Genomic DNA, 18,181 nt, shown 5'->3' on the forward strand with positions numbered 1-18,181 from the left:
GAGCCATTTATCCGTTTTTTCCACGTGTCACCAAAGTCGTTTTCCTATTGGCTCACAGGCTTTGTTAGAAGTGGGAACCAAACGTCAGATATCTTCCACAGAGATAAACAAAACATTCATTTTGGACCCGCCAACGTTTTTAAAATGATTAATTCACAATATTTTTTTCAGGAAAAGCCATACTTTTATTCGGCACCTTTCTAAAGGCTCTGTGTATTATTATTTTTCAAATATTCATCTGCATAAAAATGTTATCAATAAGACCTTTAAAGTGGTCATCATAATGCGAATGCAGCCTAGATAAAGTTGAATGGTGTTAAAGAGATCCCTGCCTCCTGTGTTCCTCTCTGCAGTACTCTGTATTGGACCGATTGGAACCGAGAGGCTCCTAAGATCGAGAGTGCGTCGGTGGACGGTCAGAACCGCAGGGTGGTAGTGTCTGACGGGATCGGTCTGCCAAACGCTCTCACGTATGACTCCTCTTCTGGACAAGTCTGCTGGGCCGATGCAGGTAAACACTACTACTACTACTACTGTCAATGTGACCACTAGTTAACTGCTGCTGCCATTACTACTAGGGAATTACTCTTTTTACTTGGGCCCCGATCACGCTGCGATGCGTCGCTATAAACGCTATAAACTTCCAATTACAATGATCCATGTGTTTCTTCTGCTCTGCGCGTCAGGTACGAAGCGTTTGGAGTGCGTATCCCCGGATGGTTCGGGTCGAAGAGTGGTCCACCCCACCGTCAACTACCCGTTCAGCATGGTCTACTACAGGAACCACTTCTACTACACTGACTGGAGGAGGTAGCCATCTTTACCTAGTCTTCATCTTCATTACCGATCACTAATCGATGAGCTGATCAGTACGAAGCACCCGCTGCCTCCTCGTCCTCAGTGTGTCTCTCTTGTCTTTCCTCTGCCTCGTAGGGACGGAGTGATCGCAGTGAGCAAAGACAGTAGTCAGATCACTGATGAGTACTTGCCTGACCAGCGCTCTCACCTGTACGGCATCGCCATAGCAACCACCAGCTGTCTATCAGGTATGTGTATTGTGAAATGAATGAATGCTGAACACACACACACTCTGTTCAGATATGTAATTTTGGCTCTGTATAATAACAACCAACACACACACACACACACACACACACACACTTCAAGGTGTAGCAGACAGTGAGCTCATTGGTTTGTGTGCAGTGATGTCATCACATCAGTCAACTCCCAGCAGATGTCACCTTAACCCCGAAGGCTGCATTTACAGAGACAGAAAACAGGGGATGTAGCGGAGGAGAACGCTGCATTCAAGTCTAATGGAAAAAGCAGGACATATGAACTTCTTACAGCGAAAGCAGCACGTTCAGTGTCTACACAGGATGTGTTCAGGCACAGCATTGAGTGTAGGGAACCCGCATGTCGGCAGACAATCTCCCTTTAAGGTACATTTTGAACAGATAAAAAATGGCAATTTTAATCCATTGACAGCAAGTAAAATCTGCATAAATGGATCAAATTAGGTATCAAATATGAAAGTAAATAATTACCAGTAAATGCAACCTTTGTTGTCTGCAGAAACCCACATTTGTGTTTCATCACCCTGCACCCAGAAAACAGTCATCACACAGCTGGCTTAGACCCTCTGCTCCACTGTGTGTGTGTGTGGTGACTTCACATCCAATACAGACACGAGAACAATGATTACACAGCTGCCTGCGACCCTCTACCTGTATTTTGTGTTTGTGTGCGTCATGTTTGATGTGTTGACGTGTGCAGATGGCTTCAAGTCCTTTTCAAAGCCTTGCGTTAGACACCTTTAAAGTACAAAGTAGCCCCCTAAACACAGGATAATCCCTAAAGTAGCACCTTGGCAGATGTGAGCAGAGAGTGTAATATCTGCTCATGATAGAAGAGTTTGCACACAATTCAGTCCGACTCTCAGAACGGTCCGCATGGCGGCCGTGTGTTGCTGTAAATGTCACGTCTGCGCGTCCTCTCGCCCCTCTCTAAAGCCTCCGACTAAATAACTGCTTGCTTCAAAGACGTGGACGCGTGGTGTAATTGTGACCATGATGACGGCTCTAAAACACCAGGGAGCTGGTTGTAAGAGGCTTAAAAGCTGTTATTGTTGAATGCACGAACACATGCTCTTTACGGAGATAACTCTCAAGTTGTTAAGTGTAGGGCTTTGTTCAGGATGGAGGCTCTGTTTGTTCTGTCATTAGGCCACTGCAGCACTTAAGCTCTCATCCTGTTGGATTCACACAGGAAGAGAAAATCAGAGCTCTTCATTTCCACCTGGAGATTTAAACTAGAAGAAAACAGGTTTGTACTTCAACTAGAAATGTAATATATGTGTCATATAAGTTGTATTTTGTACTCTTAAATGTGTGATTTTTGTCTCAGGGAGCCACTAACGTCAGAGCGGCAGCTGCAGTATCCTTTGGTGCTAAAGTTCTGGGACGATTCCTGATCAGAGGGCAGGACCACCTTAAAAAGAGCCTCCAGTGTCCCTCCGAAAAAACACTCAGTAGGACGCAAGATGGCCTCGTGCTGCCAGGTCGACCGCCAGAACAAATTTACAACCCCTCCACTCACCTTAAAGATATAACCCCAAAATAAATGTTTTGTAAATTTGTTTTATACCTCATTTTTAGTTTTTTTTTCTACTGTATTTTTGTACGCGAGTTGTTTTTCTATCGATTGAAGCTACAGAACAAATGAAATCAGATTTTAATATGTATGCGAGTGTAGGTTCTTCTGTCCGTTAAAGCCAAAGAAGAATGACCTGAAACTGTTCGAGCCAAAGTTCTGTTGTGAAACTGAGCTTCTGATTTCTTTTTTGGTCGGCTGGCCACAGCGGCTTTTAAACTCAAGTGTCTTTATTTAGCTGTGGAATAAAACCAGGTCAAAAGAATGGTTAAATGTTTTGGGAAATTTGTTTGCTTTCTTGACGAGAATTAGACGAGAAGATTGATACCACACTCCTCAGGGATAGTGGTATCAATCTTCTCATCCAACTCTTGGCAAATGAGCTTATTTTTCAAATTCCATAAAATCATTGCCATTGTTGGGTGCGTGAAATCGTTTTTTTTGTAATCAGATTACTGTAATCTGATTCTCTGTAATAATGTATTTCCCTGAGCCCTGTGTGCCATGCTCAGATCAGTCCAGCCATATCTCTCTGCACTACTAATCTGTATTTCACACATGATGAAAGGACATTACATGCTTTTTTTTGCCAAATATTTTTTACTACTACTACTTCTCAAATCTTTATCTTTTTATAAGATGTGATATTTATAACAATAAAATGTGATTTGGTACTTGAAAGGCTTTTTGGGGGATTGTTGTATTCTCGTTTCCATCCAGGTCTGATGCTAACGGAGGATAATAACCAGCAAACATCCAAGACAAGCACACAAGAAGCACAGGAGCCAAACTCTGTTCAGCTGTATTTATATATTTTCCCACACAGCGTCAACTATTTCAAAACAATGTCTTCTTCCATTTGCAAAAAATAATGTCAGTTTGAATATTTCATACGCTTCTATGGTTTCTATGGCGATTACTAATCAATCAAAAATGATTGTACCGTGTTGTGGTGTAAACGTATCCATGAGGAAGTACAAAAATGAAAGACAGCATCTGAAAATTTGGCATCCAAATTCCCAATGTGATCGGTCTGATCTCGTGCAACAACGGAAAAAAACACAAATTAATTTATGTCCAATGCAGACTTTTCATCTCAAAATCAAATTACAACTCCCGTGGTTCAAGTCCTTCCGTTCCTCCGCCGTCCCCTCTCCGTCCTCGCTCTCATCTGCCGACCTTGCCCAGCCTGTGGTCCGTCTTGGGGTCGGCTATGATGGCCTGGACGGCTACGATGGCCTCGTTGATCTTGGTCTGGAGCTCCCTCAGCTCCTCGATGTGCAGCAGGCGCAGGATCTGGGCCGCCTCGTTCAGAGTGGCATCTGAGAAGAAATGCAATTTATATTTTAATTTGTTGCCAATATTAATCTGAGGGTTTTAACAGAAATTGTATATTTTCTTTTACTGTCTTCTAGTGTTTGAATTTGCAAAAAAGCAGCACTCACCTCCAGTGTCGAAACCCAAGACGTGCTTGTCTAAAGCTACTGGAATACCCTGGCGAACACAGGAACATATACATGTTATACATGACATGGCTCATTTAAACCACTCAATTAACTAAGTTTTTAATTCAAATACGTGTAAAATAGAAGAATCTCCATACATCATTCTTGTTACAAAATATTGCAATACCTCTGTATTCTGGTTGGCTTTAGTGATGGATTCTGGAGAAAGTCTGTCCTGGATCAGAATACGAATAGCCTGGCAACAGTACAGGAAAACACAGATTAGTATGACAATTTCTTATTAAAGTGGACCTATTATGCTTATTTTCAGGTGCATACTTGTATTTTGGGTTTCTACTTGAACATGTTTACATGCTTTAATGTTCAAAAAAAGCTTTATTTTTCTCATAGCGGCTGTGTTGCAGCACCACGTTTCACCCTCTGTCTGAAACGCTCTGTTCGATCTCTGAAAAACCCCACTCTGCTCCAATTGGTCAGCTGGCCTACTCTGTTGTGATTGGTCAACCAAACCAAACTCTTCAGACTCCGCTCCAGCTCCGCTCTAACTAGCTGTGTTTGAGGGCTTTCCAAACTAGCCGCTAGGCAGGTATTATGTTAAAGTGTTACTTGGTGACATCACAATGTTACAGAAGAAAAGGCGGGACTTCTAGCGACTTTGGGCTTTGTAACTTTGCAGACTTTTTACATGTACAAAAAACTACATAACGCACTAAAGGAAAGGGAAAAAGCACAAAGCATAATAGGTCCTCTTTAAATATTAAAAAACAAGTATATAAAGTCTGAAGAGCCTTAGTCAGGAAGACTTTTAAGAGAAGTTTAAAAGTATGAGTATACTCCCACCTTGAGCATAACCAGGTAGTCGTCATGTCGTTGGATCTTTAGGATGTTGGCCAGAGCCGTCACTCCTGCTTTGAATTCTGGTGAATTACCTAAAAGAAAAAAATGATACTTTCACCTTGGATCAAAGAGATGAAAAAGAAATGGCAAAGTACAAGGACAAGCAGAGAAGTGTTCCTACTTACTGTCGAGGTTGAGGAGAGGGTCGACCACTTTGTCACTGTTGCTGGAGGCTGCCAGCGGCTCACAGTTCTTATACTTGTCCACTGAAGAGAGACACAATATAAACAGTGTGGCGTTATAGAGAATATATTAGTGAGTCCAAACAGGAATATAAAGATTATTTTAAACGTGTTTTGACTTCCATTTGTTTATTGGTTTTCAACACAGTTTCTGTCAAAGTATATAACTTGACTGATGAACATTATTTCTTTTATAATGTCTCCATCTACTGGGCATCATCAGTGTTACAGCGTAGTGATACCTTACCATTGTCTCCATATTCATATCTTACAGCCAGACCCAGTAACCAGTCTACAGCCTCGTTCTTCTCCTGATCTCCAAAAGGACAATTCAGGTCCTGCAGGTACTGCACACAGGAAAAGGACACCAGACACATAATGTAAGAAAGTGCTGACAGCTCCACAACAGTGATGGAAATCCTATTCCTAATACCATTCATGTAAGCTTTAAAGGAACAGTGTGTAGGATTTAGGTGGCTCTATTGGCACATAAAAAGGACAACAAAAATTAAACAAATCCCACATAAAATAAATAAAAAAGAAAATCGTAAAGTTATGACTTTATTCTCGTAATATTACGACTTCTTTTCTCATAAAGTTATGACTTTATTCTTGTAATATTCCGTCTTTTTTTCTTGTAAAGTTATGACTTTATTCTCGTAATGTTACGACTTTTTCCCCCTGTAAAGTTATAACTTTATTCTTGTAATATTCCATCGTTTTTTCTCGTAAAGTTATGACTTTATTCTCGTTATATTATGAATTTATTCTCAAAATCTCAGATGTTTTTTCCCTCAATGTGGCCCTAATACTCCGTAGTACATTTGCACTTGGGCCCTCACTGCATTAGACTTATATACTTAGACTATAAACTGTGTTACCTTCATCACAATGCTCAAATGTTTTTGCAGCTCAAGACAGTTTTTTTTGCCTAAAATGGCTCTTTTGATAGTAAAGGTTGCTGACCCCTCTCCTACAACGCTTGGCACACGGGCGAAGTTTGCGTTGGTTGCAATCTGCAACCACACCTCTGGATGCCTCCAGATCCTACACACACTGCGCCTTTAAAGGGTTTTATTTTCAACAAGTCAAAGTTTGGCATTAGATTAAAAAAAAAAAAAAGTGGTGTTACCTTCAGGTAGGCTTTGGGCCAGTCTGAGCTGGGGATGTTCCTCAGGTTTCCTCTGTCCTCTATCTTATAATGTCTGATCTTCTGGTCCTCCAGCCACACAATGCAGTTCCTAAACTGGGTTTCATCTATGCAGAGAGGAGAAACACATAGTAGTTTGCACACTAATAAGCCAAATGGCTACAGTAGAGACACACTGAATAAACCATGCAATCTCGGCCTTCTTTGCAGGATTAAGATAAGGGCCTGCAGAGAAATTAGTTTGCTTTTTACTTCTACTAATTCTCCATAACATCTGCTAAATAGCTTTTACTTCACTGCTTTAACAGGGGTAAAAACAAAAGGTGCACACGTCCTTTAACACAGCCGAATTAAAGTATAGCGTATGAAATGATTGTAAACCAATTTTTTTTTCTTGTTTCCTAACATATTCAGGATTTTAAGCCAAAAAGCATCTTAAAACTAGTGTTTTATGAATGGAGCCTGGCACTGCGTTGTCTCCAGTGACAGAACGTGTGATACCTGCATACACACGTTAGCTGCTCCATGTTTAACAACCACATTTAAGATCTCCTTGGAGGGTTTTTATCTCACCTGTGCTGTCAAATCCACCGGGGTTGTGATAATCTAACGCTGTCAGCTTTCTCCGAAACATTTCAACGTGTGTTTTTGTGTGTAAATAGCTGATTTCTTTAGTTTATATTTGTCTTGCTGGGCTGTTTGCTCTGCTAGCTGTCGGTGTGGGGCACTACGCATGCGCGGCCGGAAATCCTATAACTTCCTGTTAAGATTTTCAAAATAAGATTCTCCTTACTGACCACCTGCACTACATGTAAATGCACTGAGTCAGTATTAGTGTGGCATTACCACAACAGCAATTTTTAAAGATATGCCCTGTCCCATTTTTTATTTTGATACATATTGGTGTATTTTGGTTCAAAACTCTGATTTCATTTTGTATAATTTCTTACACATTAAAGGGACTGTTTGTAAGAATCAGAAATGCTTGTTAACAGCGACACCTTTGGCCGTTAAGTCAATTAAAGTCAGTGTCGGGCTCGCGCTTGTGTTCGCTCTAAATGGACATGAACGAGCATCGCTCAACACAGTGAGGGGACACACGTCAGCTAAAACCACAATATCACTCTATATTTCACCTGCTTGGCAGTAATGTTAGCTGACCAGACGAAGGTCTCTCCATGAATCACTGCTGATCCTAGTGTTGGCTTTTACGGCTTCAGCCTCCTGACCGCAGCCGGAGGGAACAGGGAAGACACCGGCACCCGGTTGGAGACGATAACGTAACCCGCCACTTCACAAGAAACGGGAAACCTCTGTTGGTCTGGAGGAGCTGCAGCATTTATTTCTGCACAAACGTCCACTGTACATTTACTACATATTCTCAGAGCTACGAAGTCTTCTGCAGTGTGTAGTGTGCGCGCACGCACGTGAGGTGGAGCGAGCTGACTGAAGGCAGGCAGGCAGAGGAGCAGAGTACAGTAGAGACTCCAGCCCTGGAGACCAAAGCTAGATATAACTTTGCGGTTTTGGTGCTTCCGTGTAGTTTGTGTTGGAGTCTTGTCTGGACAGTTTAGCCACACGTGAGCGCGAATATGCGAGCGCACATGGGACACTGACTCGGATGATTTATACATGTAAGAAGTTACAGTCCCTTTAACATTCCTGCAGTTTTGTGTAGCATTTAACTCATTTCAGTGTTATAAATCATAATTGAAGGCAGCGATGATACTACTAAAAATGATTTAACTTCAAAATTGGAAACATAACTGAGGTGCCACCAGGAATTCAGACTCCAAATATGTTATGTTGGACTGCCTTAAATCTGATAAAATTGTAAAAAAAAAAATTAAAAATAAGTGTAGTTTAATGCACTGAATTAAAATGTAATTCCTAATACCATCTCACAGAAAGGGGCACAAACTTTGAGAAAAAAATGACAACTTTATTACACTTCACATTTTAAAAAATGAGGCAAAAACCATCCAATGGAAATGATGCACTGGAAAAACTAAACAAAAAAAAAACAACTTCGGTTGATGAGGTTTATGTGTCTGCGTTTATTTTCAGAAGGGCCTCATGCGGGGGTTAAGGGGCGGGGCTCTGTTGGGCGGCGTGATAGCTATGTCCAGGTAGTCCCCGATCTGGAAGCGCTGAGACTGCAACGTCATGGAGTCATCTGCGCCTTTCCTGCCGGATACAGTGTTGCCAATATCTTTCAACCTGTTAGGGGGGGGACAGACATGTGTTTCAAAATACGGTTCACACAAATTCACCAGACCATTTAACAAGCAGGTGGCCTGCTGTTTGAGTGCGATACCAACCTGTACGGTTTCCCTCTGGGGTCGGGGTAAACGATAGCAAAGCTGAAGTGGGTCCCCTTTTTTCTGGCCTCTGGATACACTTCCTTCACCAGGCTTGTCAGCTCCTTCAGAGTAGCATCCATCCTGAAAAACACACACAGAATAGAGTCAAAAAACACTGACAAATGCTCTATTGACACATAATACGACAAAGAAAATAGAGTGAAATGTCTGCAACCTCACCATGTGTATATCTGGAGTTCGCTAGAGGGAACGTTGCCACGGGCGAATTCATCTGGTCTGTGGTGTCGGCCACTGTTGGTGGTGAATACTCGCAGCAGAAGGGGGCAGGTCTGCAGCAAAAATAAGCATCAAACAGAAGGGTATAAATAAAAAGTACACAGAATGGCAAGACAATATAGACAGGTAATCTAACAAATCTGAATCATTTATTTATTCATAAGTTTTATTTAGAAATTTTTCCCTTGAAAGCTGGTAGAGTTTCAAAAGTTTGCTGCCCCTTATTGGTCACACCGACTATCTACAACACAACATTTTAGTGCCAATATACAGTAACGTTAGATATTAACAACACTATTGCTATCTTTAGGAGGTGTTGAAATTGGTAAATAGTCATGATAGTATTACTATTAATAGTATCTGAATGCATATACATAAAGTATACACTTTAAGGAGCCGTGTGTAGCATTTGGGGGGCTATATTACCAAAAATTAAATATAATATTTATATGTTTCCGTTAGTGTATAACCACCTGAAACTAAGAATAGTTCTTTTCACATTGAATGAGTTTTTTAAATCTACATATAGTGGAGCAGATAGTGGAAAAATCATGCCGATAGTGATACAAGCACCAAATTTGGCATGATGATTCCAGAGGGGGAATTAGTATTGTGATTAAGTTATATTATAAGTAATGAATTAGTATTGTGATTAAGTTATATAAGTAATGAATTAGTATTGATTAAGTTATATTATAAGTAATGAATTAGTATTGTGATTAAGTTATATTGTAAGTAATGAATTGGTATTGTGATTAAGTTATATTATAAGTAATTAATTAGTATTGTGACTAAGTTATATTGTAAGTAATGAATTAATATTGTGATTAAGTCATATTATAAGTAATGAATTAGTATTGTGATTAAGTCATATTATAAGTAATGAATTAGTATTGTGATTAAGTCATATTATAAGTAATGAATTAGTATTGTGATTAAGTCATATTATAAGTAATGAATTAGTATTGTGATTAAGTCATATTATAAGTAATGAATTAGTATTGTGATTAAGTCATATTATAAGTAATGAATTAGTATTGTGATTAAGTCATATTATAAGTAATGAATTAGTATTGTGATTAAGTCATATTATAAGTAATGAATTAGTATTGTGATTAAGTCATATAAGTAATGAATTAGTATTGTGATTAAGTCATATTATAAGTAATGAATTAGTATTGTGATTAAGTCATATTATAAGTAATGAATTAGTATTGTGATTAAGTCATATTATAAGTAATGAATTAGTATTGTGATTAAGTCATATTATAAGTAATGAATTAGTATTGTGATTAAGTTACATTATAAGTAATGAATTAGTATTGTGATTAAGTCATATTATAAGTAATGAATTAGTATTGTGATTAAGTCATATAAGTAATGAATTAGTATTGTGATTAAGTTATATTATAAGTAATGAATTGGTATTGTGATTAAGTTACATTATAAGTAATGAATTAGTATTGTGATTAAGTCATATTATAAGTAATGAATTAGTATTGTGATTAAGTCATATTATAAGTAATGAATTAGTATTGTGATTAAGTCATATAAGTAATGAATTAGTATTGTGATTAAGTTATATTATAAGTAATGAATTGGTATTGTGATTAAGTTATATTATAAGTAATGAATTAGTATTGTGATTAAGTTACATTATAAGTAATGAATTAGTATTGTGATTAAGTTACATTATAAGTAATGAATTAGTATTCTGGATTGATAACAAATTTATATTTTGATAAGGATAATTATATCGGTAATTAATTTAGATTTATGTATGACACAGATTAAGGGTAATAATAATAGTTAGAATAATTATTTGCATGTTTTAGTTTTCCCTTTAATAACACTGGAAAGGTTCAATGTGTTTCTGCACTAGCACTAGCACGCTAGCATTAGCACACCGCAGAAGCTACTATTCCCTCTCTGTTTATTAGCAGGTGATGAGCAGAGCATGTTGCATCTTAAGTAAAGATGAACTAGTGGTGTATCTTTGTTATGATGTCTGTAGTTAGTCCTGAAGTCAAACCGTCTCCTAGGTAACAGTGAACTTACTGTTAGCATGTGTGGCTAGCTGAGCTAGCAGAGCAGAGCTAGCTCAGAGCTCATTCAGGAAAACAAGTTCACTTTATTACCTTTTCTCGGTCGATGGGCTTCTCCGGCTCCTTCTTGATCTCTTCCTGTGTAATCCGTGATTCAAGAGCCATTTCAGCGATGTGTTTAAAGCACTTTAGGAAACGTTACCGACCTTTAGCTTCAACCACCGTGCTGCAGCGGCTAATGAGAGCGAGGGCTGTTTCCGGTTCCGGTGTTCTTCTTCTTCTTCTTTGGTGTTTTATTGGTGTTTTATTGGTGGTTGGCAAACCATCTTAGAGGTGAATTACCGCCACCTACTGGACCACTGGAGAGAATATCTCTGTGTCATCTATCTCTGTACAGTGAATATCTTTGTTTTATCTATCTCTGTACAGTAAATATCTGTGTTGTTTACCTTTTGTACAGTGAATATCTTTGTTTCATCTGTACAAAGATATTCACTGTACAAAAGATAAACGACACAGATATTTACTGTACAGAGATAGATAAAACAAAGATATTCACTGTACTAAAGATAAACAACACAGATATTCACTGTGCAGAGATAGATAAAACAAAGATATTCACTGTACTAAAGATAAACAACACAGATATTCACTGTGCAGAGATAGATAAAACAAAGATATTCACTGTACTAAAGATAAACGACACAGATATTTACTGTACAGAGATAGAAAAAACAAAGATATTCACTGTACTAAAGATAAACGACACAGATATTTACTGTACAGAGATAGATAAAACAAAGATATTCACTGTACTAAAGATAAACAACACAGATATTCACTGTGCAGAGATAGATGACACAAAGATATTTACTGTACAGAGATAGATAAAACAAAAGATATTCACTGTACAAAAGATAAACGACACAGATATTTACTGTACAGAGATAGATAAAACAAAGATATTAACTGTACAAAAGATAAACGACACAGATATTTACTGTGCAGAGATAGATAAAACAAAGATATTCACGGTACTAAAGATAAACAACACAGATATTTACTGTATAGAGATAGATAAAACAAAGATATTAACTGTACAAAAGATAAACGACACAGATATTTACTGTACAGAGATAGATAAAACAAAGATATTCACTGTACTAAAGATAAACAACACAGATATTTACTGTATAGAGATAGATAAAACAAAGATATTCACTGTACAAAAGATAAACAACACAGATATTTAGGTCAGTAAGTTAAGTGTTGTTCTTGATCCCATTTAAGGGTCAACCATAGACCTTTGCATGGGCCCCACCCCCTGGCCTTGGGCCCAGGGACACCTGTACCGTTTGCCCCCCTGCGCCCTGACGGCAGTCCTGCTAATAGCACACTAGAATAAACTTCTCTTTGGTAAGGGTGGCTGATCCAGGATCAGTCCACCAAGTCCACCTACGGAACTGAGACCTGCTATTCAGTCACATGCTGCTCTCCCCCTCACTCACTACAGTGTGTGTGAGTGTTGTACAGTGTGTGTGAGTGTTGTACAGTGTGTGTGTATCCTGAATCCCGACACTGGCCCCCTCTGTTCTCCCTTTCTCCCTACTCATTCACTTTGTGTGACCGTGATCAGAATGGATGGCATAGATCTGCTTGAAACAATCCGCCAGCCTTTCTCCCTCTCTTTTTCTTCTTTAGCCCAGTCCCGACTGAAGGATCAAACAGTGGGTCTCAGAGTCCAGTGACACTGATATCCATTCATTGATATGCATCAGGAATAAGTGTCGCTGTTATTCCCATAATGACTCCATTAGAATCACTGACGCCCTCTCTGTCTCAACCTTTCCTGCCTCTCCAGATCCTGCAGGGCCAAGTTACATGTGGTGATGTGACGCAGAGGAGACTCTAAATACAATGTCTACAACTCTTGCTTTACTTATGAAAGCTAATACCAATTTGTGGTCATATGGTAACTCTTAAAGAGGACCTATTATATGCTTATTTTCAGGTTTTGGGTTTCTACTAGAACATGCTTTAATGTTCAAAAAAAGCTTTACTTTTCCCATACCGGCTGTGCAGCAGCACCTCTTTTCACCCTCTGTCCGCAACGCTCTGTTTGAGCTGTTATGCAAATGTGTCACTTGGTGACATCACCACGTTACGGAAGAAAAGGCGGGACTTCAAGCAAGGCTTTTCAGGCAGTTCAGGAGCAGTGTTCCCGTGGGGGAGAGTAAAGGTTTTTGCAAACCAAGTCCGTATTTTTCGTATGCGTTTTTAACTCTGTCTTCCGATGAAAAATGTTACGCACAGAAACCTTGCACACTGAGTCTGATGCATTTTATTATTATATTTGTTGCGTAAATTCGCAGTACGAGACAAAACTGGACTAATTCTGTGGGTGCAATGGATAGGGTTAGTCCCAAACAGAACATAATGAATGAGACGGTGTTAAAACGCAATTGACTCAACATGAGTTTGTATTTATTATTAACGTGCAACAATTTCGGACGAAAAATAAGCACAAAAAGCACAATAGGTCCTCTTTAAACAAAATATTTTTCACTAATGTACTGGTACACCCATGTCCGCAAACATATCCTACCATTGTAGCTCGAGCAGAATATGTTACAGCTTCTGCAAAAGTTTTCAGTTTAGTGAGCATCCACAGTGTAAACGGAGGAAGTTGGTTTTGCTCCCACACTTCAACAAAGAGTGGGGGAAGCTCATCGGTCACAGTCGTTAGCAGCACACAGAGCTGCACTGTCCTGCAGGCCGACCACTGCCAAGTGATGGCTGGACTCTGAGAAGTCACTTTTGACTCTTTACCTGGGTCCTGTTACACTCACAAAGGGATCACACACACACACATACTGTACATACACACACTTTTTCACTACAATGCAACTTTGTTCTTTCAATTAACCCCCTGACTTCCACACTGCATGGGCGCCATGTAAGAATAACAGATGGTTGACCATTTAATATCGACCAATTAAAGTTGTTCATAACCATCCTTACCGTCACATATTATACTGGCATAATGAAAGGGGCGCTCCACTGATTTTACACATGAAGTGTCTTTGGAGTATGGAGGACGGAACCTGCCAAAATCCCAAATAAATGACTCAATAAATAAATAAATAAATAAATAAATAAATAAATAAATAAATAAATAAATAAATAAATATGTCATTAAATGTAGCAAAAATAATATTAAAAATAAATGTAGCCATTGATTAATTGATCAAATGTGACATAAATTGACATTTCTGTTTTAATTTGCTCCACTATTTATTTACCTTTGTATTAATTCCCTTATTTATTTCCTCTTCCCTTTGATTTGATTTATTTATGTATTTATTTTAATAATCTTTAAATTAGCTTATTTTTGCATTTATTTTGTATTTGTTATATATTTATTTTGAAATGTCTGTATTTATTTTAGTATTTATGTATTTATTTATTTATGCACGATTTTCTCTTTGCGTTGCACCCCTTAATTTCCCCCCCAAACTTATTTATTTTTGTATTCTTTTCTCTACACATTTCTTTTTAGCTTACCAAAGTAAAACAATAAAACAAAATAGACCCAAACTTGTAACTAAACATCAGGTTATCTGGACTTGCTGCTTTGTTTTCAGCAATTATTTTTCTCATGGTTTTGCACTAACCTTTCACTGAAACTCTCACAAAACAACCCCATTATTGTATTTTGGAGGGGCAAACACAATATATAGTAATAGTGGTTTATTATCAGCGACTGTGCAATGAAATTAAATCAAAATCACTTTACAGTTTTTTCTCTTTGCTTCATTTCTCCATAAATATTCTCTCCCATATGTGACTTCTTGCTCCAAAATTTTGAAACAGATTTGCAACTGTGAGGTTTTATTTTGAAAGTCCCCACAGGAAGTCACTTCATATTGTACTGGCTGACTTGACACTGGAGGCATCTTTTATTTCATGCAAAGAGCAAAAAGCAGGAGCTGCAGGTTTTTGCTCAGTATATTAGATCCACCAGATCCCATTCAACTTTTCCTCAATTTAATGAAGCCAGTAGTGATGCCACAGTGAGTTGTTTGTTTTTGTGCTGGAAAGGATCATGTGGAATATTTTCCTGCAAACAACCTGACTGCAGACCCAAGGTGAGAAAAGTACTTTATTTTTTTATTTGAAAATTGTCTAAAGACTGAATCACTTTTGGAAGAGGAATTTTAGAAAATAAAAACTTTTGTTATCATTATAATTTACGGTGTATACTGTTTGTTTGTGTTTTTTTTGTGTTTATTTTTTAAAAACTTTTTAGGGAACGTATTACAACTGGAAACAATTGGTTTTACTGTAATGATTATATCATGCATATCATAAATATCAGTATAATCAGGGAGTCAGTCAATGGTTGGCTGTGAATGGTGATGCTCAGTGAGGACTGTAGTAGTGTGGGTTTGGTCCAGCTCAGTACAGTCCACAGTGGGCAGAGAGGTTCATCAGTTCACATGAATCCTGGCACTGGGCCTTCTCTCTTCCTCCTCCTTTCATTCCTTTTCATCCTCTTCTTCCTTCAAACTTCTCTTTTGTTTCATCTCTGCTTTCATCTTTTGCCGCTGCCTTCCTTCTGAATTTCCATCTGTCAGATCAGATGTGTAGTTCAAAGGAACCAGCCAAACCTGGTTACATAAATCCATGTTTATACAACTAGTATCATATGATTGTATGGTTATTCTCATGTTCCTTTTATTGTTCTTCTCATGTTTCTGACTGTTTCCCCAGGATGTCTTGGCCGGCTCTGTATGCCCAGTTAGTCGGGGCGAACCGCCACTCCACCAGCCTGGGGAAAATCTGGCTTTCGGTGCTGTTTATTTTCCGGGTCATGGTGCTGGTTGTTGCTGCTGAGAGTGTCTGGGGTGACGAGCAGTCTGACTTCACCTGTAACACACTACAGGTAGGGCACACCGTCGCTGATATTATCCTGTACATATATACATTTTCATGTTTTGTCACCCATATGTGGGATGTCATGTCATCAACATGTCATTTACCTGTGTGTGAATACAATTTCATTATTGGAACAATCTGTGCGTCTGTCTCTGTTTCTCAGCCCGGCTGTGAAAACGTCTGCTATGATCAGTTCTTCCCCGTCTCCCACATCCGTCTTTGGTGTCTTCAGCTTGTCTTTGTCTCCACACCGACACTCCTGGTCACAATGTACGTGGCCTATCGGAACCACAGCGATAAGAAGAGGCTAACGCAGGTTTGTGTGCTGCTTCATTTGTCTGCCGTGTCATGGGTTGTCTTGTAATGTCTTGTCTTGTCATGTCATGTCCTGTCGCGTCTTTTCTGGTCGTGTCTTGTTTTATCTTGTCTTTTCTTGTCCTTTCTCTCTTTTATATTGCCATGTCATGCTTTATCATGTCATGCTTTATCATGTCATGTCATGTTTTATCTTGTCATGTCATGTTTTATCTTGTCATGTCTTGCTTTATCTTGTCATGTCATGTTTTATCTTGTCATGTCTTGCTTTATCATGTCATGTCTTGCTTTATCATGTCATGTCATGTTTTATCTTGTCATGTCATGTTTTATCTTGTCATGTCATGTTTTATCTTGTCATGTCATGTTTTATCTTGTCATGACTTGCCTTAACTTTTCATGTCATGTCTTTTTTTATGTCTTAATGCTTTATGTCTTTTCTGGTTGTGTCTTGTCATGTCACGTGTCTTTAGCTGTTTTGTCACGTCTGAACTTATCTTATATTATACCATGTCTTGTGTTTTGTTGTCATATCATGTCATGTGCTGCTTTATCTTGTCTATCAACCTTTGCCTTGTCAAGTGATGTCTTGTCATGTCTTGCCATGTCATCTCTTCTCTTATCGTCTGTAGTCTTGTTTTATCTTGTCATGTCATGTCGTGTCATGCTATGTCAAGTCTTTTGTGGTCGTGTCTTGTCTAGTTTAATCTTGTCATGTCATGTTATGTCATGTTGTGTGACAGGGTTCTGGTAGAGCTGGTTTGCTCAGCAACAAAAGCCAGGAGGAAGATTTGGAGACGCTAAAGAGACGGAGACTCCCAATAGCTGGCGCCCTCTGGTGGACCTACGCCTGCAGCCTGGTGTTCAGGCTGCTGTTTGAAGGAGGCTTCATGTATGATCTTGACTCTGATTTTCTGTGTGCCATATTGCTGGTTTGGTATAATCAAGCCATGCTGCCTGTCACCACACAATACATATCTTTGTCTCTCCAGGTATGCCCTATACGTGGTATACGATGGTTTCGAGATGCCACGGCTGGTGCAGTGTGACCAGTGGCCATGTCCAAACCTGGTGGACTGCTTCATCTCACGCCCTACTGAGAAAACTATCTTCACCGTTTTCATGGCCACTGCCTCCTCCATCTGCATGGTCCTCAACATGGCTGAACTTGCATATCTTGTTGCCAAGGCTGTCACTAGGTAGAGGTATTAATCAGTCAGACAGTCAGGTGATTAATTAAAATCTGATGTCCTTCATGCTTAATCTGGGTTATCACAATGCAGAAAGTCCTTAAGCTAACTTCTTGTTTTTCAGGAGTCTGTGTGGTCAGAAGGAGAGGAAAACATGCAGAAAATCTAGCAGAGAGAGGACGCAGAATAAGACAAATCAGAAGTTACTTGTCTCGAAATGAGGAAGCAGCAACAAGGTGGACAATACATGCAGAAGAAAGACTTTCAAAATACTTAAAAGGCTATTACAAGTGGTAGCCTACACATGTGAATGACCTAAAAGATAAATACAACTCAAAAAGTGAACATTTTCTATGATACCTAAAGTGTTAATATGTAACATTCAAGGGGTGGAGAGGAATGATTCAGTGTTTTTACATGATAGACTTCTGTCTCAGATTTTACGTCAATACTTAATTGTCAATACTTAAAGGTCTCATTGCTTTTATGTAGACAAATATGTAGAACAAAAATAATACATCTACAGAGCTTGTAGAAAGGTGTCAAATAAAAGTGGCTTTTCCTGAAAAAAATATTATGATTGTGAATTAATCATTTAAAAAATGTTGGCGGGTCCAAAATGAATATTTAGTTTATCTCTGTGGAAGATATCTGACATCCGGTTCCCACTTGCTGAAAAGTTGCTGAATGTTACATTTAAATTAATTGAATATAAATGCATAAAAAAAGCAAAAGCATATAGTCGG

General features: G+C 38.7%; 3 protein-coding genes and 1 pseudogene across 5 annotated transcripts in view; 2 read left to right on the forward strand and 2 right to left on the reverse strand.

The window, feature by feature from the left end:
* Nucleotides 1-3,031, forward strand: part of nid2a (nidogen 2a (osteonidogen)) — a 45,324-nt gene extending 42,293 nt beyond the window's left edge. For 2 of the 3 annotated variants that reach the window (XM_074626515.1, XM_074626513.1), the window contains 5 exons: nucleotides 354-511; nucleotides 687-810; nucleotides 934-1,046; nucleotides 2,269-2,325; nucleotides 2,407-2,543. In XM_074626515.1, coding sequence (XP_074482616.1) covers nucleotides 354-511; nucleotides 687-810; nucleotides 934-1,046; nucleotides 2,269-2,315 — 442 coding nt within the window. In that variant the 3' untranslated portion in view covers nucleotides 2,316-2,325; nucleotides 2,407-2,543. Of the gene's footprint in view, nucleotides 1-353; nucleotides 512-686; nucleotides 811-933; nucleotides 1,047-2,268; nucleotides 2,326-2,406 lie in introns of all 3 variants that reach the window. The other variant, XM_074626514.1, reaches the window with a different exon arrangement.
* Nucleotides 3,032-3,443: 412 nt separating this feature from the next.
* Nucleotides 3,444-7,096, reverse strand: rtraf (RNA transcription, translation and transport factor). The gene is made up of 8 exons (XM_074626516.1): nucleotides 6,921-7,096; nucleotides 6,330-6,454; nucleotides 5,445-5,544; nucleotides 5,141-5,221; nucleotides 4,959-5,047; nucleotides 4,285-4,353; nucleotides 4,098-4,146; nucleotides 3,444-3,974 (listed from the first exon to the last, which is right to left on the reverse strand). Exons 1-8 carry the CDS (start codon nucleotides 6,979-6,981, stop codon nucleotides 3,820-3,822), a joined length of 729 nt encoding a protein of 242 aa, XP_074482617.1. The 5' UTR covers nucleotides 6,982-7,096; the 3' UTR covers nucleotides 3,444-3,819.
* A 1,172-nt stretch (nucleotides 7,097-8,268) lies between these two features.
* Nucleotides 8,269-11,272, reverse strand: sap18 (Sin3A-associated protein). Its single transcript, XM_074626517.1, has 4 exons — nucleotides 11,086-11,272; nucleotides 8,891-9,000; nucleotides 8,669-8,791; nucleotides 8,269-8,567 (listed from the first exon to the last, which is right to left on the reverse strand). The coding sequence occupies exons 1-4, from the start codon at nucleotides 11,155-11,157 to the stop codon at nucleotides 8,411-8,413; spliced, it is 462 nt and encodes a 153-aa protein (XP_074482618.1). The 5' UTR covers nucleotides 11,158-11,272; the 3' UTR covers nucleotides 8,269-8,410.
* A 1,018-nt stretch (nucleotides 11,273-12,290) lies between these two features.
* LOC141763241 (gap junction beta-2 protein-like) lies at nucleotides 12,291-18,026 on the forward strand (annotated as a pseudogene).
* Nucleotides 18,027-18,181: the final 155 nt, after the last annotated feature.

This window comes from Sebastes fasciatus, chromosome 24, assembly GCF_043250625.1.
Source record: "Sebastes fasciatus isolate fSebFas1 chromosome 24, fSebFas1.pri, whole genome shotgun sequence".
Classification (NCBI taxonomy): Eukaryota; Metazoa; Chordata; class Actinopteri; order Perciformes; family Sebastidae; genus Sebastes; species Sebastes fasciatus.